Source organism: Odocoileus virginianus, chromosome 2, assembly GCF_023699985.2.
Source record: "Odocoileus virginianus isolate 20LAN1187 ecotype Illinois chromosome 2, Ovbor_1.2, whole genome shotgun sequence".
Classification (NCBI taxonomy): Eukaryota; Metazoa; Chordata; class Mammalia; order Artiodactyla; family Cervidae; genus Odocoileus; species Odocoileus virginianus.
The window spans coordinates 56,759,632-56,785,567 of record NC_069675.1 but is presented as its reverse complement, the minus strand read 5'-3'; the positions used below and the strand labels follow the sequence as shown (position 1 = coordinate 56,785,567).

The window sequence follows — 25,936 nt, the reverse complement described above, 5'->3', positions numbered from 1 at the left end:
GGGCTTGGTGGACTTTTTCTCTTGATAGGCCAGATAGTAAATATTTTAGGTTTTGTGGGCCATATGGTCTCTGTCAGAACCACTCAACTGCTGTTTTACCATAAAATCAGCCATAGATAAAATATAAATGAGTGGGCATGGCTGTGTTCCAATACAAACTCAAAAACAGGCAAACCACAGAATTTGTCCTGCGATCCATAATTTTCCAACTGCTGCTCTAGATTCCTGAGATTTCCTTTTTCCATGAAAAAAATCTTTCCAGCAGTATAGTGAGCTAGTTTTCATTCTCAATTACAGTAGCAGATTGGTCAAACAATAAGAAAAATAAAGATGGAAACATCAGGGAATTAAAGCACTTTTAATGTATACTTTTTTAACATTAATTTTATTTATTTTTGTCTGTGCTGGGTTCTTGTTGCTGCACAGGCTTTTCTCTAGTTGTGGCAAGCAGGGGCTACTCTCTAATTGTGGTGTGAGGGCTTCTCATTGCGGTGGCTTCTCTTTTTGCTGAGCATAGGCTCTAGAACATCTGGACTTTGGTAGTTGCAACATGTGAGCTCAACAGTTGCAGCTTCCAGGCTCTAGAGCACAAAGTGTCAGTAGTTGTGGTGCACAGGCTTAGTTGCTCTGTGGCATGTGTGATCTTCCTGGACCAGGGATTGAACCCATGTCATCTGCACTGTCAGGCGGCGTAGTTGTAAACTTAAGACCTAAAAGTCATTGGGTTTCTCTTATTGGTCCTTTGCTAGAATCCTTGGTTAATATAATTTGATTTTGTAACTATTGAGAAATACTCTTTGAACATATTTCTGTTAATAAAAATAAATTGCTTTAAAAGTGGGAGAAAAAAACATGAGTGTGAAACTTCTTTCAGGTTCCAGTTTTCAGGAAACTGTTTTAGCTTTCAAGTGTCTAATGTATATACCAAAAGTAAGTTTGAAAGAGTAACTGTTTATTCACCTAGACTTATATTCTGTTCTTGTCATTTTACTTGTAGGTGATTGAATACAATCCTTCTCAGTGTCTGGATTGGTTGGCAGTGCAGACACCCCGAAACAAACTGGCACACAGCTGGGTTCTACAGAATATGGAAAACTGGGTTGAGCGGTTTCTTTTGGCTCACAATTATCCTAGAGTCAGGACTTGTAAGTCAAATATTCAGAATTTAACAAACCATTTGTTGTTCCAAGTTTTGTTTTTAAGGTGATTACAGTATGCTCATTGTATGTAATGCAAAAAAACTCTTAGAGATACAGTTTGTTTTATTTGTATTTGAAAACCTATGACAGTATTTTACAAATATCTGTAATTGTTTTTTTTTTTTTAAAGGATAGGAAACTGTCTTTTCTTGGGTTACATCACCACCACTATCATTTTTGTTTCCTTTTTTGGTAGAGTCACAAAGCATGATCAGCATTAGTGAAGAGAGTAAAGGGTCAGAAAATCTTGTCTTAAAAATAACTTGAGAAGGCCAAGAGTAAAAGTAGCAATAAAAACACAATACAAGCTGAGAGAAAATATTCTCTATAGTATGGAAGTTAAATGATGACTATCTTTATTGTATTCAGGCCAGAAGGGAATAAGCAAAGATCTTGGAAGACAGATGGACAAATAGCAAAAATAGGTATTTCACATAATAGGAAACTGCTTGTAAATACACACAGAGTGTTTTCTTTTGATAGTATTAAATAAAAATCATAGTGGTTAATTCTTAAAAATTCTTTAATCATTCAATTTAGTCATTAAAATTGTATTTCCTAGTTTTCTGTTGAGAGCGCAGTGAGTGACACTCCAATAGCAGCACTTCCTAGTTTTCTGTTGAGAGCGCAAACAATGAGTGACACTCCAATAGCAGCAAGCACATCGAATACACAGATCCATGTTTTTGAATAACATTTCCAGCAAAATGAATCACAGTTCCTGGGAGAAATGGCTGATTATAGGACTGGGGCAGGGAATAAACAAGATGAGCCTGGAGCAACTTGTAGAACCAGAAAGTAATGAAGTGCTCCAAAAACAATGATGAGGATATGTTGAAGGGACATAGAACCAACCTGAAGAGGTCCCAGTCTCCAAACCTAGAACAATTTGAGTCAAAAAATAATTAACATAGCACTGAATCGTAATCCAAAGTATAAAATAAATGTCCATGAGTCCATGCTAATATAAATGAATGATTGAATAAACAAATAAATGAAGAGGCACATCCCCCACACAGAAGAATTCCAAATCATTTTTGTGTATCTTTCCCCTCCAAAGGTGGAGTGTAATTCCATACCCTTTGAGAATCAGCTTTAGTGTCTTGCTTTCAAAGAACAGAGTATTAGGGATAGAGAAAGTAACTTTTTAAGTGGAAAAACTTGACAAACATTAACTCTGGCAGGTAATTAAGGTTCAAAGTGTCACTGATAAGTCCTATTGATAGTATGTGCCCTTGGTATAATGTGATATAAGGGGCACTTCATAATGTGGTTTTCCTCCCCAAATCCTATAACCTGAGTCTACTCATGATAGACGTCAGTAAACTCAGTTTGAAGGACATTCTACAAAAATACTGAACCACTACTCAAAACTACTGTGGTCTTCAAAAGAAAGTCTGACAAAGTGTCAGTCAAGAGGAGGTTAAGGAGACATGGCATCTGAATCGGGTGTATCCTAAATGAGATCCTAGAAGCAGAAGAACGTTAGGACAAAACTATTGAAATCTAAAGTTTGGAGTTGAGTAAATAGTAATGTGCCAGTGTTGGTACACTGCAAGTGTCCTGTAGTAGTAATGTCCCAGTAGGAGTGGGAGAACATGTGTCAGTCATGGGTACACCTGGCTTGGCAGTGGAGCTCTGCTCGTAGGCCTTTTTTACTGTCAGCTTAATAAGCAACACCACAGTAATGGAATATTTGTAAGAGTGGACACATATGCTAGTTGGTATTTATGTCCTGACTCCAGACCATAAAACAATTAAAAAACCTATGTTGAACCACCTTTCCTCCTCCGCCACCAAAAAAAGGGAAGGAAAAGCTTTTCAGCTAGCTGGTACACCTAACATACATAATAGTGCTGAAGAAAGCATCTCATACATTGCAGTGACTTTGTAAGTTAATATTATCCTTATGAAATGCAGTTTAGCAGTACATACCAAGATCCTTAATTTTTTTTTTCCCTTTTTAAACTCCGTAATACCATTTCAGGGATTCCAGTATAAGTAAGTCATCCAATATATGAATGTCCAATAGCATTATTTATAATTGTGAAAAATTAAAACTAGATGTTTAGATAGGAAATAGTTACACATCATTTAAAAATTAAAATAATGAAGCCTGTAGAAATACGAAAGCATGCTTTTGAATGTTTTAGAAATACGAAAGCATGCTTTTGAATGTTTTGAACATAGCCAAAGATTTAAATAGAGTCAATATAACTCAATAAGAATTAGGGTAACATGTATAGAAGAAAAGCTACAGAGAAATACTTTTAAACCCTACAAAATTTTAAGGAATAACTGTTTAAAATGTTTAGAGAAAAGAAAAATGGTGACATGATAGATGGCTTAGAATAGTTGAGTTACCTCGTAGAAATGGAAGTTTCTAAGTTCTCTACAACTGGGAATTCCTAAGTTATATTCTAGCAGGGCAGCTTTTAGAAAGATGGTCTGTTCTTTCACATTGACCTTCATGTTTGTTCTCAAAGATAGATATAACTTAAAAGTTGTGTTTTTCTCCCTAGCAGAACTTACCTTTTTATTTAAAAGCACAGAGCTTTTATAGAAATAAGTAGATGGTTAAGTATCTGATAAAGCAAAACAAAATGTTAATTATAGAATTTATGTGGTGGGTCCATGGGTTGTTATTTGGTAGAGTGTTTTCAACCTTTTAGGGTATTTGAGATTTTTTTTCACAATAAAATGTTGGGTTAAAAGTATTTAACTTAAACGGAATAATTTCTTGAATCAAAAATTTTTTTCTCAATTGCAGTTTTATACAAAATTATTCAAGATGACACCTACATGCCAAGTTTTTATATTTGAAACACATACCAAATTGAGCCTAACTGAAACAGACTAACCAGAGCAGTGTATAGTTAGGGATAAATACATAGAAAATGGAGTGTTGTGCAAAAGTAAAGTCTAATTTGAAGTAAAGCTGTAAAAGTTTACAGTTAATTTAGAAACCCTAACATCAATTGCTTTGGCCGTACAAAGGAAGTTATCAAATTATAGGTAGAATAGTGGGAGACAGAATTAGTAGGTATATTGGAAAGGGTTGTGCTAAGCCGTTAGATGCCTTGAGAAGGCTCTGTAGTGAGTGTTGATAAGAAGATTAACTGATAGGTCTGACAATCAGTGTTTGAATTCCATTTCTGCCATAACTGTGTAAAATGGGGTAGTCTTAATATTTTAAGTCTGAGTAAAAGTGGAGATAATAAAAGTAATACCAAGTACATAAAGCTGTGTTGTTTAAATTTAAGCATTTGATAAATTTTAGCAGTTCTTGTTTTTGTTACCATTATCATTGTCATCATCACCATCATTTCTCAAGGTCAGAATCTGGGCCCCCCTCTTTTTATCTGTGTGATACTGGTCTTTGCTTCTCCAGGATTCAAATTTTCCAATGTATCATCACTTACATCCAGAATTATTGTGTGGCTTAAATGAGATAATATTTATAAAGTACCTAGCTCATACTAACTCCTTTTACAGATGGACTCAACTAATGAGTCATCCTCTCAGAATTATACCATAGGCTTAATAACATTTTTCAGATATGTTGAAGGAAGGGATTCTTTCTTTGCATGCAGGATTAGTCTAGAAGACTTCTAAAGGTTTTCCAAAGTTGGTGTTCTCTAATTGGCATATGTATATATAATCTTTATACTACTTTTAGATAAATCTCATTCTGTTTTTATAATGTAAGTTTACCATTATCTACAAAATAATACTATTTTGTAATAATTGATAAGGAAGAAGAAAACTAAGGCCTTAAAGATTTGACCCTGTCAGACAGCATAGGTCTTCTGGCCCCAAAGCTGTGTTCTTCCTGTTAAACTGTGTTATTCCCTGAGAAGAAATAAAATGATAAAACAAATGGGAAAATTCTGTATCTTGGGAAAGCTAAACAAAAGAGGTTTAAAACTTTCTGTTACTGTAGTCATTGTCACCACTTAGAAATAGTAGTGACAGAATGGAAAGCGTCTGTTTTTGTCACTCCTTGGGATCTTTCTCTGGTACCAATGGTAGAGCAGAAAGATATTAAAAGAGATGTTCATGTCTCTTTAATTTTTATTCATTTTGATTTTTACAGGGAAGAGTGGCTTTGTGTTTAATGACTGCTCTTCAGTCTATTTCATATCTTATAAACATCTGACAGTTTTGTTTTACATTTTATAGCTGCAGCTTATCTTCTGGTGTCCCTTATACCAAGCAATTCATTCCGCCAGATGTTCCGGTCAACAAGGTCTTTGCACATCCCAACCCGTGACCTTCCACTCAGTCCAGACACAACAGTAGTCCTACATCAGGTCTACAACGTGCTCCTTGGTTTGCTCTCAAGAGCCAAACTTTATGTTGATGCTGCTGTTCATGGCACTACAAAGCTAGTGCCCTATTTTAGCTTTATGACTTACTGTTTAATTTCCAAAACTGAGAAGCTGATGTTTTCCACATATTTCATGGATTTGTGGAACCTTTTCCAGCCTAAACTTTCTGAGCCAGCAATAGCTACAAATCACAATAAACAGGCTTTGCTTTCGTTTTGGTACAATGTGTGTGCTGACTGTCCAGAGAATATCCGCCTTATTGTTCAGAACCCAGTGGTAACCAAGAACATTGCCTTCAATTACATCCTTGCTGACCATGATGATCAGGATGTGGTGCTTTTTAACCGTGGGATGCTGCCTGCCTACTATGGCATTCTGAGGCTCTGCTGTGAGCAGTCTCCTGCATTTACACGACAACTGGCTTCTCACCAGAACATTCAGTGGGCCTTTAAGAATCTTACACCACATGCCAGCCAATACCCTGGAGTGAGTAAAATGATAACTCTTGTATCTGTATCCTCAAATTAATTGGAAATGCCTGTTTTTCCCCTTGTGGGGTGTGGTGACAAAATATGGGAGTATAGTCTAATTAACTGTTCTTAAAGAGTTAAGGTGTATTTGTTTTCTTGATTATATTTGTAAAATGTTATAAAATTGATAAGTGGGGAAAAAATTGATAAGTGCTTAGATAATTTTTTTAGTTTGATTGAAATTTTATCTCTAATGGAACCTATCTATGTTACTTTGTGGCTTTGTTAATGAGTCTTTCATATATACCTACTCAGAAAATTCGGCTTTGTGGTGTAGTTTTAAGGAAGTGAGTATTTACTATTGAGATATTTATTATCAAGATCTGCATGCTTTGCTAAGCTGTGAGCTAGACAATATTTTCTTAGCTGTAATGTTCCCTAGGGTTTTTTGTTTTTTTGGTTTCTTTGTTCATGTTTGCTTGCTGGGTTGCTCAGTTGTGTCTGGCTCTTTGCAACCTCATGGACAATTCTCCAGGCAAGAATACTAGAGTGGATTGCCATTCCCTTCTGTAGGGGATCTTCCCGATCCAGGGATCAAACCCAGGTTTCCTGCATTGCAGGCAGATTCATTATCATCTGAGCCAGTAGGGAAGCCCATTCACTTATTCACACTATGTTCAGGTAAATGAAATGGTTAAGAGGTGGGCCTGTCAGAATACAAATATGTACCATCTAAGTCTGATTCCTTTTTCTTTGCAGACTGTAGGTTTTATATTAAAAGTTCCCTCTGTCCATGTTAGGTTGTCATTCTTGGATATTTCTTTCCATTATTGCTTCTTACTCTTTGTTGTAAACTCAAGTTTACACCAAGAGGGTATAAATCTGGGAAGGAGGTTGGAAGCAGAGTGCAGAACCCTTTTTCAAGCTGTTGTCAACCCAGAGGCCATAAACTGCTAATAGAAAGTCTTTGCTAAATGGGAGGTGATGGGAGGGTAGAAAAGGAACTTTTTAAGACATTCAAGGTTTACTTAAAAGCCCAGTCAAATGACTATAGTAAATGGTATTTTAAATATTGGTGTCCTTGAATTGGGTGCTATACTTTTTTCCTGTTGAAGGAATAAAGGACCTTAACTGTCCTTTAGATGTAATGTAGTGAATTGTTTTTCTCACCCAGAAAGAATAACCTAATTTTTTGTCAAGAAAGTTAGAATGCCTATAATAAGGAAAGTGAGTATATTAAGTACCAAAAGTGGTTCATCATCAGGTGACTTGAACTGGATCATCTGTCAGTCTGGAAAGACCACTCTAAATATTGCCACAGAGAGTTTCTCAAAAATAGTATTAATTCAGGTGTAATTGAGGTGTGTCAAATCTTTGTGACAAAGTAATAATTTCTCATTTAAAAGGGACAAAAGATTATTGGCATTGCGTCTCTGGAACATACATTTGACATTACAAAACTAATAATTTAAATAGTTTTAGGACTAAAGATTTGAACTGTATTTACTTGTACTTTTTAATCTTGAAAGTCTATTTTAAGATAATTTTCTTCTAGTGAGTAATATATTAAATTTTTTAAATAGAATTCATTGCTGATTTTTTAATTGTTTATGAATGCCACTGCAATTTAAGTTAATTTGTATAACTTTAAGAGCTAGCTAAAGGAGCACAGTACTTACAAATGAGAAACAGATACTATAAAATATTATAGGGCTAAAAGGTCATCACAATGCTTTTTACCCTTTTCAGGCAGTAGAAGAACTATTTAACCTGATGCAACTGTTCATAGCTCAGAGGCCAGATATGAGAGAAGAAGAATTAGAAGATATTAAACAGTTTAAGAAAACAACCATAAGTTGTTACTTACGTTGCTTAGATGGCCGCTCCTGCTGGACTACTTTAATAAGGTAAAAAGATATTTTTTGGTGTTTTTGTTTTGTTTTTCCAAGTGAGGGCATATCATTTTGACACTTAAAAAGGAATAATTTAAATTATTTATAAATGAAAGTTTACCAGTTCTTTAAGGTTATTGGGAAAGCATTTAAACCTTTTGACACTTAGGCAGACTTTGTATTTTGAGAGTTAATTAGCTACTTTTGAATAGTTTTTATTTTGAATTGGATTGTCTGTGTGTGTTTTATCATAATCGTTAAGGTTGGAAGGAACCTTAATGTATGATCTTCCACCTAAAGCTTGAATTCTTCTCTCTTGGCAGTTCATCCTAACTTAACCCTTGGACAGTTCAATTCTAGAGGCCTCTAGATAGCTTACTCCATCTCTGAATAAGTTTCACTGTTAAGATACTTTTATTTAGCCCAAATCTATCTATCTTTTTTAACTATAGGAATTAGCCAAAATAACAAAACATCATCTTTACAGTTAATTGTTCAGAGCTATAGAAATTACTGAATAGATATAAAGGAACTGCTACAAATTACACTTAATTCCCTTTAACTGTAGAAATAAAGTCTAGATTAACTTCTTTTCTGTGTATTGCATCAGAGACGTGGGACTGATGTCTTTTATTAGACACACATTTCTTTGGCATACTCTCTTGAACACTGTAGAATCTTAAGGTAATCAACCTACAATAGATAAGGTTATCTTCTTCAGAAAACTTTAAAATTTGAATCTTTGTTAGTACATAAGATGAAATTAACTGCTTTTGCCAAGACTTTTTAAAGAAACTTTCAAAATTTGAGCATTAATTTTGAAACATTGTTTTCCCAAGATTTGCTACTTAAAAGCTTATTTTCAAAAGAAGATTTGAAGTTTTCCTGAGTACTGTTTTTAAAAAGGAAAGAACATCTCAGTAAAGTAGAATTTCCGACTGTACTATATAATAGCAGTTTCCAGTACTAATATTGAAAGTCTGTTAATAAGAGTAATAAACCTACTTACGGATGATGATTATGTAGATTATTTTCAGCACCAACAGAAGGTTTGGGGTTCTCCCCCACCCCCCCAGGTTGCATTGAGTATTTCTTTTTAAATATTATCTTTTTATTAAATTACTGAGAACTAGATGTAGCTGTCTTTTTTCTAGGTAAGAAAGTAGAGAACCAAAATGACAGTTTATGTAGTCGTCCCCCCCCCCCCCACGTAAGTGTTCTGTTCTAATTCAGAGTTCTCAAACTGGACTTTATGTATTTTTCTAGTGCCTTCAGAATACTATTAGAATCTGATGAAGACAGACTTCTTGTTGTATTTAATCGAGGGTTAATCCTGATGACTGAGGTAAATGCTTTATTGTGTTTAACTATAGATTTACTCCAATTCAATGTTCTCACCAGAACTTTTTTTGTGTATATTTAGAGTTTATTATAGGTTGTTTTATAGGTGTCTGGATTTTAAATATGCAAATCAGTAAATGCTAATTTATATTCTAAGAATAACTGCATCATGGTACTAAGGGTGCTATTTTCTTTTTCCACAACAATTACATACATTGATTTCATTTGGAGGACTAGAATGAAATTTGTAGGATTTAATTGAGGACACACAGTTTCTCAAGAGTGCACTTATTTGAGTTCCTCCTTAGAGGAAGCTAGCGAGGCTGCTGTAGGTGGTTAAAAATCAACTGTTCATTCTTCCCATAATTACTGAACATCCACAACTCTAAGATGATTTTAAGTCCACAGAGGTGCATCGTACCCTTTACACTAATAACGGAGGTAAGGTTAAAGAGTACATACCAAGGGCACTGTGAAAATTAAGAGGTAGGATAGTTTTTTCAGTTGATGGTATTATAGAATAAGAATACAGTGTATGAAACTGTGCTTTGAAGAATCTGAACCTGCAGAGACAAAATAGGAAAAGATTAACATAAATGATTTAATCAACACAAAAGTAAGAAAGTATTGGTTGCATTCAACAAAAGCAAAGTCTGTCTGGCTAAAACAAAAGTATGTGAAGAAGAGAAATGAGAACTTAATTCTTCAACAGCTGTTTGAATGTCTACTCTGTCAGGCATTGTGCTAGGCACGGGGGATATAGCAATGAACAAGATAGTCATGGTTTCTGTCCTCACAACTAACAGGTTAAATGTCACCTGAGTACATTGTTCAGATTATGTACTGTCATAGATTCTAGGTTATGAATTTTCACCTGTGAATTGCGAGAAGTGTATAGGCTATGGGGAACTGATTTGACAAGATTAGGAAGATGATGCATTGGTGTACAATGAAATAGAAAGAAACCAAGGGTTTCATTAGCTAGTACAGTTAAAGGAATCGAAAGGTTTAACAAGCCAATATGATTAAAGGAATTTTACCTTTGGAGTTCTTTTACCTCTTTTAGACCGACCATTTTACTGCTACTCTTTTAGACCTACTGTGACTGACAGCAGTTTCACCATTGTCTTTCATAGAAACTCTGGAAAGTTAGTTAAAGCAGTAGCCTATTCTCCTCTGTCTTCCTGTTATTACTGCTGCTTTGTAATCTTTGAAACTTGCAGTCTTAGAAATGTATACTTAGAGCAAACAGTAAACCACCACCCCCTCCCCTGTAAAAATCTAATTAAATAAATTATTCGTTCAAAGTAAAATGTAAACACAAAATATCAGACTGAGAGTGAGGACTGTTGTGTGCTTTAAAAGAGCTGAATGGGAGACTTCGACTTGTAGGTAGAAAGCAGATACATTTGCTTTGTGCACACTCATAGTCTGAGTCTGAAAACATGTCGTAGAGGATGAGCGGTACTATTTTGTGGCTCCATAAAGTAAAAGTGGAATGAAGTTTTTCATTTTTTTAAATCACTTATAGTCTTTCAACACACTGCACATGATGTATCATGAAGCCACAGCTTGCCATGTGACTGGAGACTTAGTAGAACTTCTGTCAATATTCCTTTCAGTTTTGAAGTCTACACGGCCATATCTTCAGAGAAAAGGTTTGCTTAATCCTACTTATTTTTATTAGTTTAACAGTTAAAGAGTGAAATACGACTTTTTAAACCACATGCTTCAGAGAATTTGTCTTTACATGGCTGATGTTAGCTAACCATTAGGAAAATGTGACCTGATGTAAAGCTGGAATGTTCTTATTTTCTTTATTCGTGCCTAAAAAATAGGCAAGCATGCTAGTGGCTGATTCAGGTTGATGTATGGCAGGAACCAGCACAATATTATAAAGCAATTATCCTCCAATAAAATATTAAAAAAAAGATTTAGGAGACTGGAAAATATTTCCAAGCACAGTAACAACATGAGTATTTGTGAAGGTTCACCAGCTGGAAACTGTCATGGCTAAGATTAAATTATTTATTTTCAAGAGAAATAACTACAAAACAATTATGTCTTGTGTCCCTGTAAAATCATGTAAACTTTGAAATGTACGTAAATTTCTAGAAAATGGGACATACAATCACTAAAATATGTGTTTTAAGAAATCTAGCAAGTTTAACAATAGTAGCTATCTTATAAAAATAATCACTTAGCTTTTACTAAAGATGTTTGTGTAATAAATTTGAATGTTTTAGTGTTAGCATTCTGTAGTTTACAATAGAAAATAATTGTGAAGAAGTTTGATTTCAGATGGCATATTTACGTATGCTTTTGTGTTTGCAGACGTGAAGCAAGCGTTAATCCAGTGGCAGGAGCGAATTGAATTTGCCCATAAACTGTTAACTCTTCTTAATTCCTATAGCCCTCCAGAACTTAGAAATGCCTGTATAGGTAAGTTACCTGGAAAATATACCTATGTAAAAGCCTAATGGAAGAACATTTTTGTGGGATCCTGTGTGTGTATGTGTGTGTATATAAGATGTAATGTTCTGTAGAGTTTGGAAGACATTCGTACTTTTTATGAGTGATTTACACTGGCCAGCAGACTGTTAAGAAAGTAGAATTCTGTTTCTTAACATATCAGTAATTAACTCTTGTCATCATAGGCCAGGTCACTTCATATATCTGGGCATGCTGACCTAAGGTTAGATCTCTTCCAGCTCTGAAATCTTCTGATCTGTATAAACAGGGTAGAATCATGCAGATGTTTACAGATTAGAATTGACAATTGTAAAGAGTTGGAGTGATTATTTCAGTGAGTCTTTTTGCCTAAAGATACTTCCTAGTAGCTGTTCTTGGACTCCTGAGTATTTTAGCTTTTTATTAATTGCATATTTATAGTAAAATGATAATTTATATCTATTAAAGGAAAACCTTGGTTTAAATTCATACTGCATTTTTTTATTGCCTTATAAGCCTTTTAAGTCATCTTTAGAGACTATAGCTATTTGTTTACAGTTTCTCAAAATGATAGATATATATAAGCAGTTAATCTTGGCAGGTTGCCTGATGTTCTGTAGAATTACTGGCCTGTACTGCTTCATCAAGAAGAGAGGGTTACTTCAAAGTTGATTAAGGATTCCCAGATCCAAAGAATTTCAAACCTTGGATTTCTTAACTGCTTTGGTTGATTTTATGAAGAAACATAATCAGTGTACATTAAATATTTCCTTCATTGTACTTGTCCCTGATGCTTCTCTTAAGTTTTAAACTTTGGTTTCTTAATGATGCCCTGTTGTGGTTAATAACTCTGTAGATCCATTTTTGGTTAAGCACCAGACAGTTTGTCCCGGAGCTGAGAGCTCAGACAGTCTGAGACTCATTAAAACTTATTAGCTGCCACACTACCATCAGTTACCCTAGTAGGACTGGTGAATTTGAAGATAGCAGGTCCACACTCCAGTTTTTAATGCCCACATTGTGTTTTTATTTTCAGATGTCCTCAAGGAACTTGTGCTTTTGAGTCCCCATGACTTTCTTCATACTCTGGTTCCATTTCTACAGCACAACCATTGTACTTATCATCACAGTAATATACCAAGTATGTATTCATCTAGCACAGTACTTGAACATGGTTGGCATTTAATCTTTCTGCACACTGAAACATGGAGATTTATTTTTTCCATTTATTCTTATTGTACACTTTTAATGTCTTAGTGTCTCTTGGACCTTATTTCCCTTGTCGAGAAAATATCAAGCTAATAGGAGGGAAAAGCAATATTCGGCCTCCGCGCCCTGAACTCAATATGTGCCTCTTGCCCACAATGGTGGAAACCAGTAAGGTATGTTGGGATGCCAGGAAAACCATGTTTCTCTAGTACACAGTAATTTAGAGCTTCCCCTCTGGCCATTATCAGTATATTAGACTTAAATGATCATTTTCTGGATCCTGAGGAGATTAGACTCATTTGGATTTTTTCCTGCTCTGAAATGTTGGTTGAATATTTGCAAAATCAATAATAAGCACAAGTAGTAAGTTTTTTTTTGCCCCTCAAAAAATATCCTAACAGAAAGTCTCATTAGTATTTGTCACTAGGCTAAATTATAAATGGGTCATATATCTAAATCTGAAAGGTCAAGTTAGGTACTGACTACTGTTTATATTTCGCCATATAATCAATGACTTCTTTTACTGCCCTTTAATTATAATTCTTTGACCTAAGTCTAATTATCACTGATTGATGGATTTATCATCATTTGTAGCCTGATTCTGGTTCTCTAATACTTATTCTAAAATAGTGCTAATTCTAAACTATAGAGAGAAGGAACATCGATACAGGATAATTTATCTTAGTTCCAAGACTTTTCTAAAAAATTTTTTCACTAATTTATCTTTCCTCACCCACTTGACTCACATTCTCTCTTGCCCACTATCTTTGGATCTTAAATGCATTTAAGAAGTTTGTATAAAATAAAATATTTAAAATAATTAATACAGTAGAAACCATTTCAGAAATAATCTGAAATTTATTTCAAAAATCAAATTTAATTCACTCTTCTTGATGATATGTCTGTAGAACTCAAGTGTCACATTTTAAAATCCTGCAGTAGTTTTACTTTATTAAAGTATATAGAAATAAGGGGTAATTTTAATGGACAGCATTTGCACACTGAAAATAAACTTGTGACAGTTAAGATCTTAATAACATTAATAGAAACTTGGAATTTAAAACTAGGTTCTTACAGAATTTAAATATTTAATCAGCTTTTTAGTTAAATTTATTACATTTGCACAAAATATGCTCTTTAATTTATTATACAATTTAAGTGCAACCATTTTATCATCTTTAACCTTCAGGGCAAAGATGACGTTTATGATCGTATGCTGCTAGACTACTTCTTTTCTTATCATCAATTCATCCATCTATTATGCCGAGTTGCAATCAACTGTGAAAAATTTACTGAAACATTAGTTAAGCTGAGTAAGTATAAAAGATGAGCAGTAAATTCCACTGAATTATTTTAAGCCCCTAGCCATTTAGGAAGGGGAGGAATAAAATGAGCCAATCCTTTTTTTCTTTTTTAAAGTGAATGTTGAAAAATATTAATTATTCTCGGGAACACTTTTATTTTTATTAAGAAAACACCAACTTACTGGTTTCCATTGAATAGTTCTGCCCAGAGTTTCAGCTGGCTTATAAAGGAGTGTGGAATAGGCTCATCACTTTTGTACATAGAAGGCCAAGTCCTCCTCCATCTGCCCAGCAGAATTTAAAAACCAAAAACTGCTCTGTTTAGGGAGGCAGGCTTAGAGAGATGGACTTCCCCAGCCCTGATCTTGAGGATAAGATAAGATCAATAGTGCCAGCTGTGCTTTGGAGCTGGAAACACCAAGAGCAAGCTAAGTGGGCTTGCCAGAGTGAAGCAGAGGTGCATATATGAGTGAATTAGGAGGTAAGTCTCATAAAGTAGAGGCATGAGTGAGAGGGGAAGTTTGAAAAGGAAGATATGAGAAATAGAAAAAAAAAATCAGTGACTTATAAAAGGGGGAAAACCTTGAATTATTTTTATGTAATATTGTCTGTCTGCAGATGCAGCTGAGAGCTCTTAGAAGACTGCTCCCTTTGGGTGACTTTTTCTAGCTGATAAGTCTTTAGAAGAAATGTAGCCCTCCAGATGTCCCCTGTCTCAGAATCTCCAGAGTTCTTGGACTCTGTGTGTCGTATGAGTCTATTACCTTTAGGGATGGCCCAGGATCCTCTCCAGTGTACTATAGTTTTTATGTCAACAGCATGGCAGGTGAAATACTCATGGAACCACCATCCAGGTCAAGAAGTAGACAATTACTGCACCCTGGAAGTTAGGCATTGTGCTCCTTCTCAGTCACAGTCCCCTCCTTCCTTTGGAAAAGGTTTTGATCCATTATAGATAGGGCCAAAGATGTGAATATACCTTAGGTTTTGTTATCCAAGAAGGAAGTGGTAACAACTGTCAGGGATAATTTCTCTTCAGAAAAACCAGCTTGTTGGTAAGTGATTAGAATGTCTTCAGATTTGAAAGGGTGTTCCTTCCACCTGCTACCATTAGCTAATTTTTTATATATGTGGCTGACGATTGGCAAGTGGGCAGATGAGGATATGTTCATATCGGCCATTTCATGATTATATAATTGGGTTGTGGCACTTGGCTATAAAAAGCTGAAATCTAGCAGTGGCAACGATCAAGTGTAGAGAAATACCCAGGAGTTCTAATAAGACAGTCTTGCTCCCAGATAAGGAGGAAGACTTATAAAGATGTTAACCTCAAGAAAAGTTCTTAGTAATTGTGTCAATGTGATTTATACCAAAAGTTATGTGAGGACCTGTCTTATCTACTTGAAACAATGAATGTTTCACCCTGTGAGACTGTCTTCCTCACTAACACAAATAGACAGTCTGAGAGATTAAACACAGGAGAGGGAGGAAAAGAAAGGACACACATACCTAGCCATCCCCATTAGCTGACTCAACTTTCATCATATTTTATGCTCCTCATCACTTACACTCAGGAAGCACATTTATGCTGGCTCACAGTGTTTAGTTCTCTACATAGGACTGTTCTTTAGAATTTTCTAGCAGGATGGAAGTATTCTCCAACTGCATCACCATCCCCAGTATGATAGCCACTGACCGTGTGAGTGTTGAGAACTTGAAATGTGATTAAGGAACTGAATTTTTTATTTTAACCAAATTAATTTTAAATAGCAGGTGTGACTTGTGGCTACTGTATTGCATAGGACAGCTCTGGATATATATAAACTGAAACCTTTAACAAATTGAGCAGGAAAAGAAATTTTTCATGGTTATATCTTAATGAAGAAAATTGAACATTATTTTGGATATGAAGTAAAACAAAGAACTAAAAGCATTACAAATGGAGAGATTATGTCCCAGTCTTCTAGCTGAAATGACTATTTCCAGGGAGAGGCAACTAGGAGAGAGTGTGAGAAAGCAAAGCCCACATTAACAACTGGGATGGGAAGCAGAGAGTTGATAAGGAGTTTTAATTGTATAGTTTCTTCAAGAAACTATATTTGACAACAAGAGGGGAGGGTTGAAGTGCTGTTGAAGTGAGGACAGTCAGGCATGGGGATAGAAGAGACAAAGTTGGGAGAGGATTCAGGGAATATGAACAAAGCTGCCGATTGCCAAGTGAAATAATACTAGTTTGTCTGAGACCTCAGAATTTTGATATGTAAAAATTTTATTTTTTTTTTTTTTTTTTTTTACATAAAAACAGCAAGTATAGGTTTATTTTCTCCTCTTTCTTACGTAAATAGGCTTCCCTGGTGGCTCAGAGAGAGGGTAAAGAATATGCCTGCAATGCGGGAGATCTGGGTTCTATCCCTGAGTTGGGAAGATCCTCTGGAGAAGGGCATGGCAACCCACTCCAGTATTCTTGCCTGGAGAATCCCCATGGACAGAGGAGCCTGGCGGGCTACAGTCCGTGGGGTCACAAAGGGTCAGACACAACTGAGCGACGAAGCACAGCAGCACCTGTGTAAAATATCCTCCATATCCTCAGAAGGCCAACTGTGGACTGAAATTTCCACTGTAATCATTGTACTACCATTTCACATAAGGGTCTTAAGCATTATATAAATGCTTATATTAATGGGGACTTCTGGAACCAGTCCCCCATTAATACCCAAGGAATGACTAAACTGATTAAAACCATACAGTGCAGCTATGGAAACACATGCATGGAACAGCAGAAAAACAGCCCCAAAACAAACATAAGGATACACAAGGATTTGGTAGATAATAAAGATGACATACCAGATTAGTCGAAAATGGGTAGTATTGAGATATTGGGTAGCCTTCTGGGAGAGGAGAGGCGAGATTTTAATACCATCTTTGCTCCTTCGACCAAAATACATCCTAGAAGGATTAAGTATTTAATTGTGAAAAATAAAATCCTAGAAATATTAAATAAAAAACATAGGATCATATGAATACCATCTTGGGATTTGAAGGACCATGTAAGCAGGACACAGAGCCCAGAAACAATAAATAAGAAATTGAAAATACTACATGTTGAAAATGCCATGAATTGAATTAAAATACATACAGCTAATGAGTGAAATACTTGCCTTCTTATCAGATAAATGGCTAGGAATACAGTATACAAAGAGTTTTTAGGGTTCAGTAAGATGGTAAAGAATATTAAAGAAAGTAAACAGTTATTTCTACTCCCACCCTCCCAACTGTGAGGTAAGGTTTGGATGATACTACAGTTTGGGCAAAAAGGAGATCTATTAATGGGGTTGGTTTGGAGAGGCAGTTTAGATTGTTCATGCCCTTTGCCCCAGCAGTACCAAATCTGGGGATCCACCCTAAATCTACTCATTAATATATAGTAACATACATAGGATGTTTATTTTACCTTGGTTTGTATTGGGTAAACTGTAAAAAACCCAAATGTCTGTCAGTAGAAACTTAGTTAAGTTCATTTATATAGTATAGTCTTTAAAATAAAATGATAGGAAATAACTTTGGATCACATGAAAAAGCAAATTGGAAAATAACAGAATATGACCACATTCTTATGAACAAGGGGGAAGATCGGTACATGTTAAAAAAGAGCATTATATTCTGAACTGTCATAGGATAAAATTATGGGATGCTTTCATTTTCTAGGTTAAATATAAATTATTTGTAATGATCATGCATTGATCTTATATTTGAGGAAAATTTTTTCCAAACCAGAAAATTGGTAATGCAAACCCTAATCATACCAAGTTTTTTAGGTACCTTAGTAGTGCACATGTAGATTAATAAGATATTCAAGTAAAATTAAACTAGCAAATCCCTAGATTTCAGAATTTAATTTTCATTTTTACACACAAAGGAAAAATCACCTTGACATTAGTTTTTGAAAGCTTTCTTAATACTTTAATAAGTGAAAGGTGGTTTAAAATACTTTTTGCAAGTAACATAATATACCTAGAAAATCCATTATCTTCAAAGTTTCTAGAAATAAATTAATATAGTTGATGTAAGTAAACAGATTCAAATTATGAAAGCACAACTGTTGATTATGTTTCAGCTTTTTTGATATCAAGGTACTCCAATACTGATTGGAGAAACAGCTCATTTAGCTGTTTCCCCTAAGATTTCTTAGGATGAATGTACTTGAAACAAGTGCCAGTCATTCAGAAGCCAGCTTTATCCATCCAAGGGCAGATCCACCTATGTGAGGTCATATAGAATCATTACATTTAATAGACATATGTATAATTTAGGGGCTGGTTACCAGTCTGTTAATTTACAAAGAAGAATGAGCGCAGCAATCTGAATGTTACATGGTAGGACCAGCAGATATTTTCCAGTAACCTGCATGGGAAGCCAAGTAAACAACAATAGTTTGCTTAGTGGGTATGAGGTCAGAAATAGGAGAATTAGAAGAATCAAATATGGTATTCTCAGGCTAAGATGCCTTGATTCAGTCTTGCAGTGGAGCATTATCTGTGGGCTTCCATCCCTTGGCCAGAGTTCCCACTTCCCATGAGTAATGCTTGGATGGGATAAATACTCCTATAGAAAGCTGGACAGAGAATCATAACACGGTTCAGATAGGAGAAACCCTAACTAGTAAATATACATATAAAGTATTTTATCCTTACAGCAACCATATGTATTACTATTTTACCTACAAAGGCTGTCTTTAAAAGATTTATTTTCTTTTAAATAACATACCCAATAGCTTCTACAGTATAAGGTGCCACTATTGAGGAAAAAATATGTTTGGAACAGCTTTTCATTTTTGAACATGTTTCCTTCATGAGTGGGAATGGGGTGGGATAAGGACCCTTGTTAAGGATGCCGAAAGTCACAGGATTAAGAAAGATGAGTGATAATACTGGAACCCGTGTGTTTTAGGTCTGCCCATCCTGTTTGCTGAGGTAAGGCTTGGAAACGTGCCTGTGAATGCTGGTGATTGCATCTCCCTGTGCTTTGCACCCAGTGAGTGAGATACCCCTGTTGGAGGAGGATGGACTAGGATGCGTGGACTAGGATGGCATTGGCCTCTACCTTAAATTAGTAGAGACTAGATACACCTTATCCTCCGTGCACTGTGAAATGCTGTAAAGAAACTGGGCTCCTGCTCTGAAGGGATGGCCTTCCTTCTGGAGGTGCAGCTCAGTAGGGGTTAGGTAGGGTGTGAAAGAGGTGTCTTTAGCTCACTGTGGGTGGCAGTGTTTTCCAGAATGTAGTGTACAAGATGGCCCAGAGAAAATAATTTTCATGTTAAGAAATAGATCCTACTGTATTACAAAGTAAATAATTCCTACCAAATGCATGATTTTCCTGAATGTTACATTGCTTAGGATAAGGACAGCATAGGATTAGCTTCTCTGAATGAATCTAAAGCACAGTTATCAAGTAAACAGAGATGATGGACAGATATGAAAACAGTGATGAAAATTATACATGAATGACTAAAGCTTGGGAAACTGATTATTGGAAAGATGGTGGGCTTTAGACTCAGATAAGTCTGGGATAGATAAAACTGCATCACTCACTGGCTTTGGGGATGAAATTGAGATTATTGATTTCTCTGAGCCTCGTTTCCTCATTCAAAACAGTGGGGAACATGAGGGTAACATAACGCCTCCCAAAGTTGATGAGAAAATTAAATGTGATTATCTGACATACCCAGCACAATAGATGTTGGTATGTTTATTCCATTCTTCACTTGTAAAATAAACATTTGAATCAGTATTATTTGAAAACAATCTTAGATCATAGAAGTCCGCTGTGTTTTTTTGTTGTTGTTGTGGTAGTGCTAGCTTTTTAGTAGTTGTGGAAAGTAGGAATAAAGTCTAAAGGATCTTAAATTGTAGTTAAAGCCTGCTTTCACAGAGGGTTTAGGTCAGGGCAGCCTCTAGTTCAGGGGTTGGCAGACTCTGCGAAGGGGCCAGAAAAAATGAGCTGTGGGCCTATTGCCAACCCCTGTTGTACTTTTATGAATAATTATAATGCTGAAACATGGGAACATGGGAACTTTCTTCTCTGTAGCCATCAGTATTGATGACATGCCTTTGTTTCTGTGTATTATGATGTTATGATTGGTAAATGCCTCCAGTCCCAACCACATTAGGTTAGGATAATGGAGAAAGGTGAGAGTTTCCTTGGGTCTTTAAAACGGAATTAATCTTGACAGGAAAATGAAAGAAGATAGGCTTTCCCACAAAAGGAGTCTAGGCATCCTTTGATGATTAAACTGAATGACTGATCTGGTTTCTCTAAGATTTTCTCAGACTCGTAGTCTAATACAGAGGTTGCCAAACAGAAACTTGTGTGCTGCCTGTTTTGGACAACCAGTGAGCTGCCTGCAAGCTAAGAAGAGCTTTTACAATTTTTAATTTATTTTTCCTGAGATTCTGAGTATGTTCTGATATGCATGAAAATTACATAATACTCAAATTTCAGTGTCTTAAATAACATTTTATTGAAAGACCAGCCACACCCATTCATTTAGTGCTGTCTGTGGAGCAGTTGTAACAGTTAAATAGCCTACAAAGACTAAAATACTGGTATTCCCAAAATTTTGAAAGTTTGCTTTATGCCACTTCACTTTTCTAAAATATCTATGTTAGTACCTCTTTTTGCTAACCAAAAGAAATGCAAAGGGGATTTTTGCTTTTATGGAAAAAGGTAAATTGCTTTTTCATTTTATGTTGTTTAAGCTTATGAAAGGTTTCATAATTGGGGGAAACCTGTAATTCCTATTTGGCCCTGTACTGAAAATGTTTGCCATCTTCAGCTGTTACTCATAATTTTTTTAACTGTAGGAAGATAATTTGTGTTATATTTCTCTTCCATGATTTCCCTGGGGGATGGGAGTGTTGGAGGATGGAAAATTTACTTATGACTGACTGTGGCATTACAACTTCTATGTTTTGAGAGAGGTAGGATAGCAGGGGCTAGGTGAACTAATTTCTTAAGGAAACATTTGATATCTGGAATAGTCAAGTGAAGGAAAGGTTAAAACCTTGGATGTTTCAAATAAGATGCTGACATACAGCAGCTAAGTGTGATCCACCCGAAGGGTCCTGGGGACAAGGCTAGGGGCTGTTAAGAGCAGAATTTACCTAAATCTACTACAAAGGCATTCATCTTATCCTTGGAGAAACAAGATAAAAGGGGAGAGAATGATGTGTTTCCTACTACTTCACATCCTCTGTTTGAACTTGTACCCCCTTATCCCCACTGGACTCTAGCAATTCCATGTAATATGATCTTTTAAGTGGAGTGGTACCTTAACCCAAGAAAGCTTTGGACCACTTGCAGTAAATTTTATTGTCCCAGATAAAAGTTCTAATTCTCAAAAACCTGAATTGGTTTAAGTTGTCCTTAAGTGGTCCTTCTAGGAATGAGGTATGGGAGATAAATGAAGTCAAAGTATACTGAACTCTAAAAATTATTTCACTGGTTAAAACATTGTAATGAATTCTTCCCCTTTAAATATTTTATGTATTTCTAAAACATAGAAAATATGCAGTTATGACTAGAAATAGCCATACTATTGTACCTGCAGAGTTTAATATCTCAGTAGTGTAATTTATAATTATAACCTATTCTGGTTTCTTTTCAAATATTAGGTGTCCTAGTTGCCTATGAAGGTTTGCCACTTCATCTTGCACTGTTCCCCAAACTTTGGACTGAGCTATGCCAGACTCAGGTAAAGAAAATGAGTTTTAGATGACTTGGTATTTAATCGCATCCAACCAGGTGGTCAGTAATTTTAGGAACACTGGGTTGAAAATTGGCTAGAAATTGGGGATGTTTTCAAACCTTGGTAGGTAAGACACTGTTAATAGAAAAAATAACTTTTAAGCAATGGACATCTAATTTGCCCTGTGAAATTTTTTTTTCCCATACATTTGTTGTTACAAAGGATATTTCAGACAAGCTGTTTCTAGTTGAATCCCTCATTTAAAGGTCAATATAAATAGTTGTGGTGAAAGTCTGAGACAGGGAGCTATTAGGGCAAGAGCCATGTGCCACTTCTTGGTCTTGCTTACTTCTCCTATTTCTTCTCCCTGCCACAATTCCAAAACCTCTAACAGAAAACCTTTCAGCAGACTGTTCATTATCTCTCTCTTATCTATTACCTCAGAGCAGTTTTTGAAGTCTGGTACACTTGTTTTCTTATCAGCAATCTCATTGAGAACACTGTACCCTTCTTAAGAGCCAACCCCTTAATGTGGGCACGTAAATAATGCTTGTTAAATTGTGGAGGAAGAATGGTGGGGAAAGAGGAGGAAATCAGATTGATTCTAAGGTTTGGCTCATCACTCATAAAGGACCCCACAGTTTAGACCCTGAAAAAGCTTCGTTTCTTGCCTGAGTGCATTTGCCTATTTCTAGATGTGAGTGGATTAATTCCTTTGGCATGGACTTTTACCCACATTTAGCCAGAATATTTTTGTCTGGTCCAGCCTCCTGTATGCTTTCCTAGTGGATACATGTCACATGGTACTGTAATTGTTGATTCTCTGCCTCCCTGTCCCAAACTGTGAATTTCACAAGTATAAAGACTACCTGATTCATCTGTATTCCTAAAGAAATGTCATTTTTGTTTTGTATACTAGGAATGTTTGATAGGCTAGTCATATGAAATAGTACATAGTAAATACACAGAAAACAACTTGCTGGTTGACTTCTGAGCTGAGTGGTTTATTCAGTAAATTGGAACATATATCTCCCCCCTGCCCCAAACTCTGCCACTTGCTGCTGCTTTTTTCATTTTTCTTGATTTTGGTGGTTGCTTTCTTTGGTTTCTGTGTTCTGCCACTGCCTGTTGCTTCCCTATTGCTTTATCTGCTGCTGCACTGCACTACTCTCTTGGCTTTTCTCCCACAGAATTCATCACCCCTGTCCCGCAACTTCCTTTAAAACAAAGTTACCACCTCAAGCTTCCAAAGCCCGGAGCACCCCTATAGAAAAAGCCATTGTGCTGTGCAGGAGTCATAGGCAGAGACTATTACTGGTAGAGTAAGGCAGATTTTCCTGACACCAAGGATCTGAAAACCTGGGTGCCAGTTGTACTTGACTCCTAATTTCTTGGGTTGACCTTAAGAAGTTTACTTACAACAAGTATATGCATGTACAGTATTATCTAAACTTTGTCCTATTTTTAAAAAATAATCCAGTTTTTCTTCCATGTAAATTATCTGTTATTAAAACACACATAAATAATCTAGGGAATATACTTAAAGACATACTACTTGTGTTTAAGAGCCATGACCATTTGAAAATAGGAAAACCAAATTTTAGTACAATTTCTATATATTTTGGGACCCATTGATTTCTGTGTGAAACAATTAGGAAAAGAGGTTTGCTGTTTACCATTGCAATATTTAGGAAGGTGTGGGGGAAAGGGATTTACCAAACAAATTACTATTGTTATGACATTATAATAGTGCAAGTTTTAACTAATTTTAGGGAATAAAATTATTTCTTAAAATTTATCTTTTCTCTGTGGGTGGTTTGGTTATCTCTTTTCCCCTGAAAACATCATCCTATATGTTAGTCTTATTTTTCCAGTCCTTATTAACTCTTAATGCTATGTAATAAGGCTGCATTTCTTTTAGAATATATTTGTTCAGTTTTGCCTTTCAGACTTTTTACAAGTCTCTTTTTAACACTTACCCATTTAACTTATTGGGAGTATAGTTGTAACCAAGAGTTGAGTAGATTAAAGTATTGGGCTTGCCAAAAACTTTGTTCAGGTTTTTCTATAACATCTTACACGAAAACCTGAATGAACTTTTTGACTAACCCAGTAGAAGTGGCTTTTCTGGGAATTCCCGTGGTGGTCTAGTGGTTAGGACACTGTGCTTTCATTGCCGGGGGCCCAGCTTCAATCCCTGATTTGGGAACTAGGATTCCACAAGCCACACGGCATGGCCAAAGAGAGGTGGTTTTTCCAATAGCATGTTCAGTGACTGTGAATGTGTATCTATCAACAGTGTATTTAAGACTTGCACTTATTTCAGTGCTCAACCAATCAGTGCTTTTTTCCCCCACTTTAGTCTGCTATGTCAAAAAACTGCATCAAGCTTTTGTGTGAAGATCCTGTTTTTGCAGAATATATAAAATGCATCTTAATGGATGAAAGAACTTTCCTAAATAACAACATTGTCTACACATTCATGACACATTTTCTCCTAAAGGTACGTCACAAGTTGGAAACTCAACTTGTCACTTCCAGTTAGTTAATGGTTGTGTTTTCATTGTGTTGGGTCTTTTGGAGATTTTTTTTTTTTTAAATCATCTTTTTCAGGTTCAAGGTCAAGTGTTTTCTGAAGCAAATTGTGCCAATTTGATCAGCACCCTTATTACAAACTTGATAAATCAGTATCAGAACCTGCAGTCTGATTTCACCAACAGAGTTGAAATTTCCAAAGCAAGTGCTGCTTTAAATGGGGTAAGAACTATACAAGGCAGTAGTCATGTACTTTCAAACTTTCCTTATTATATCAACTCTAAATCTGGCCTTGGTATATACATAATTTTAACTTCTTATTCAAACTGTAGAAGTCATATATGATGAAAACCTAACCAAATGAAAATGTGTTCCCTCTGCCTTTTATGTATGTAGCATACCTTCTGTCACCTTAAAAACATGAGCCAATGTCATAAAATGCTAAGGGTAGTAAAACCACTAAGAGGAGACATTCCCTTTACTTGTTCAAATTTTTTAAAATGTTACTTGTTATGTTTCTATTAGTGCCTGTGACTTATAAGGGACTGAAAATCAAGTTAATAATCTGCCTATAAAGCCAGTTAAAGCTGGGGAATTGGTTGCTCATATAGACTTCATGAAAGCCATGTTACAGAAAAATGAAATACCCACCAGCATGTGTAGGCACACCTCCAGCAGCTGCCTTCTAGGTAACAAAATGCTTAGAGGCCAGGGTAGATTACAGCGCTACGTGAAGACGACCTGTGGTACCCACTAGAAATCAAGCATCTTTGAAAACTGACTCCTAGATTAATGAGGCCTAAATTGTTCATGGATCATTCATGGTTTGTTTTTAAAATTCCTGTATAAGTTTTATTACTGATTTTTTTTTCCATTTTCAGAAAACACTGTTTAGGTCTTCAGTCAAGTGGTGTGGTGCAAAGAACAATGGTTTTAGTGACTTAGAACCAATGAAATACAAAGACAGTAGTATCATAACGCTGGCTTTCTAGTTTTAGCATTCTTCTAAAAATACCAGAGGAACCAGGATGGATTCCTGGAAGAGTAATAAACATGTGCATTTAAACTACTAACAGTGTGTTAAAATGTTGGCTTTGGAATTTAAAATGTTTCTGTTTGGATTTTTGTAGGACTTACGGGCACTTGCTTTGCTCCTGTCGGTACATACTCCCAAACAATTAAACCCGGCTCTGATTCCAACTCTGCAAGAGCTTTTAAGCAAATGCAGGACTTGTCTGCAGCAGAGAAACTCACTCCAAGAGCAAGAAGCCAAAGAAAGAAAAACTAAAGGTTAGCTTTGCAGACTAATAAAATATTGACTTTAGGGGGTGGAAGAAGGGACAAATACACTCTCTGCTACTGATTTTACAGTAGTTGTGTGAGCCTCCTGAATATAAATGCTAAAAAATGCAAATACCCCCAATATGATCTTAATGACTCTCTTCAGAGAAATTTTC

The 25,936-nt window shown here is 35.8% G+C and overlaps 1 protein-coding gene across 5 annotated transcripts in view; it reads left to right on the top strand.

The window, feature by feature from the left end:
• USP34 (ubiquitin specific peptidase 34) overlaps positions 1-25,936 on the top strand; it is a 230,124-nt gene that overhangs the window by 202,999 nt on the left and 1,189 nt on the right. For 2 of the 5 annotated variants that reach the window (XM_020891635.2, XM_020891634.2), the window contains 13 exons: positions 998-1,145; positions 5,382-6,016; positions 7,750-7,907; positions 9,159-9,237; positions 10,765-10,891; positions 11,568-11,675; positions 12,721-12,825; positions 12,942-13,066; positions 14,083-14,206; positions 21,871-21,950; positions 24,307-24,447; positions 24,558-24,701; positions 25,610-25,769. In XM_020891635.2, coding sequence (XP_020747294.1) covers positions 998-1,145; positions 5,382-6,016; positions 7,750-7,907; positions 9,159-9,237; positions 10,765-10,891; positions 11,568-11,675; positions 12,721-12,825; positions 12,942-13,066; positions 14,083-14,206; positions 21,871-21,950; positions 24,307-24,447; positions 24,558-24,701; positions 25,610-25,769 — 2,134 coding nt within the window. The other 3 variants (XM_020891636.2, XM_070479891.1, XM_070479897.1) reach the window with 3 other exon arrangements.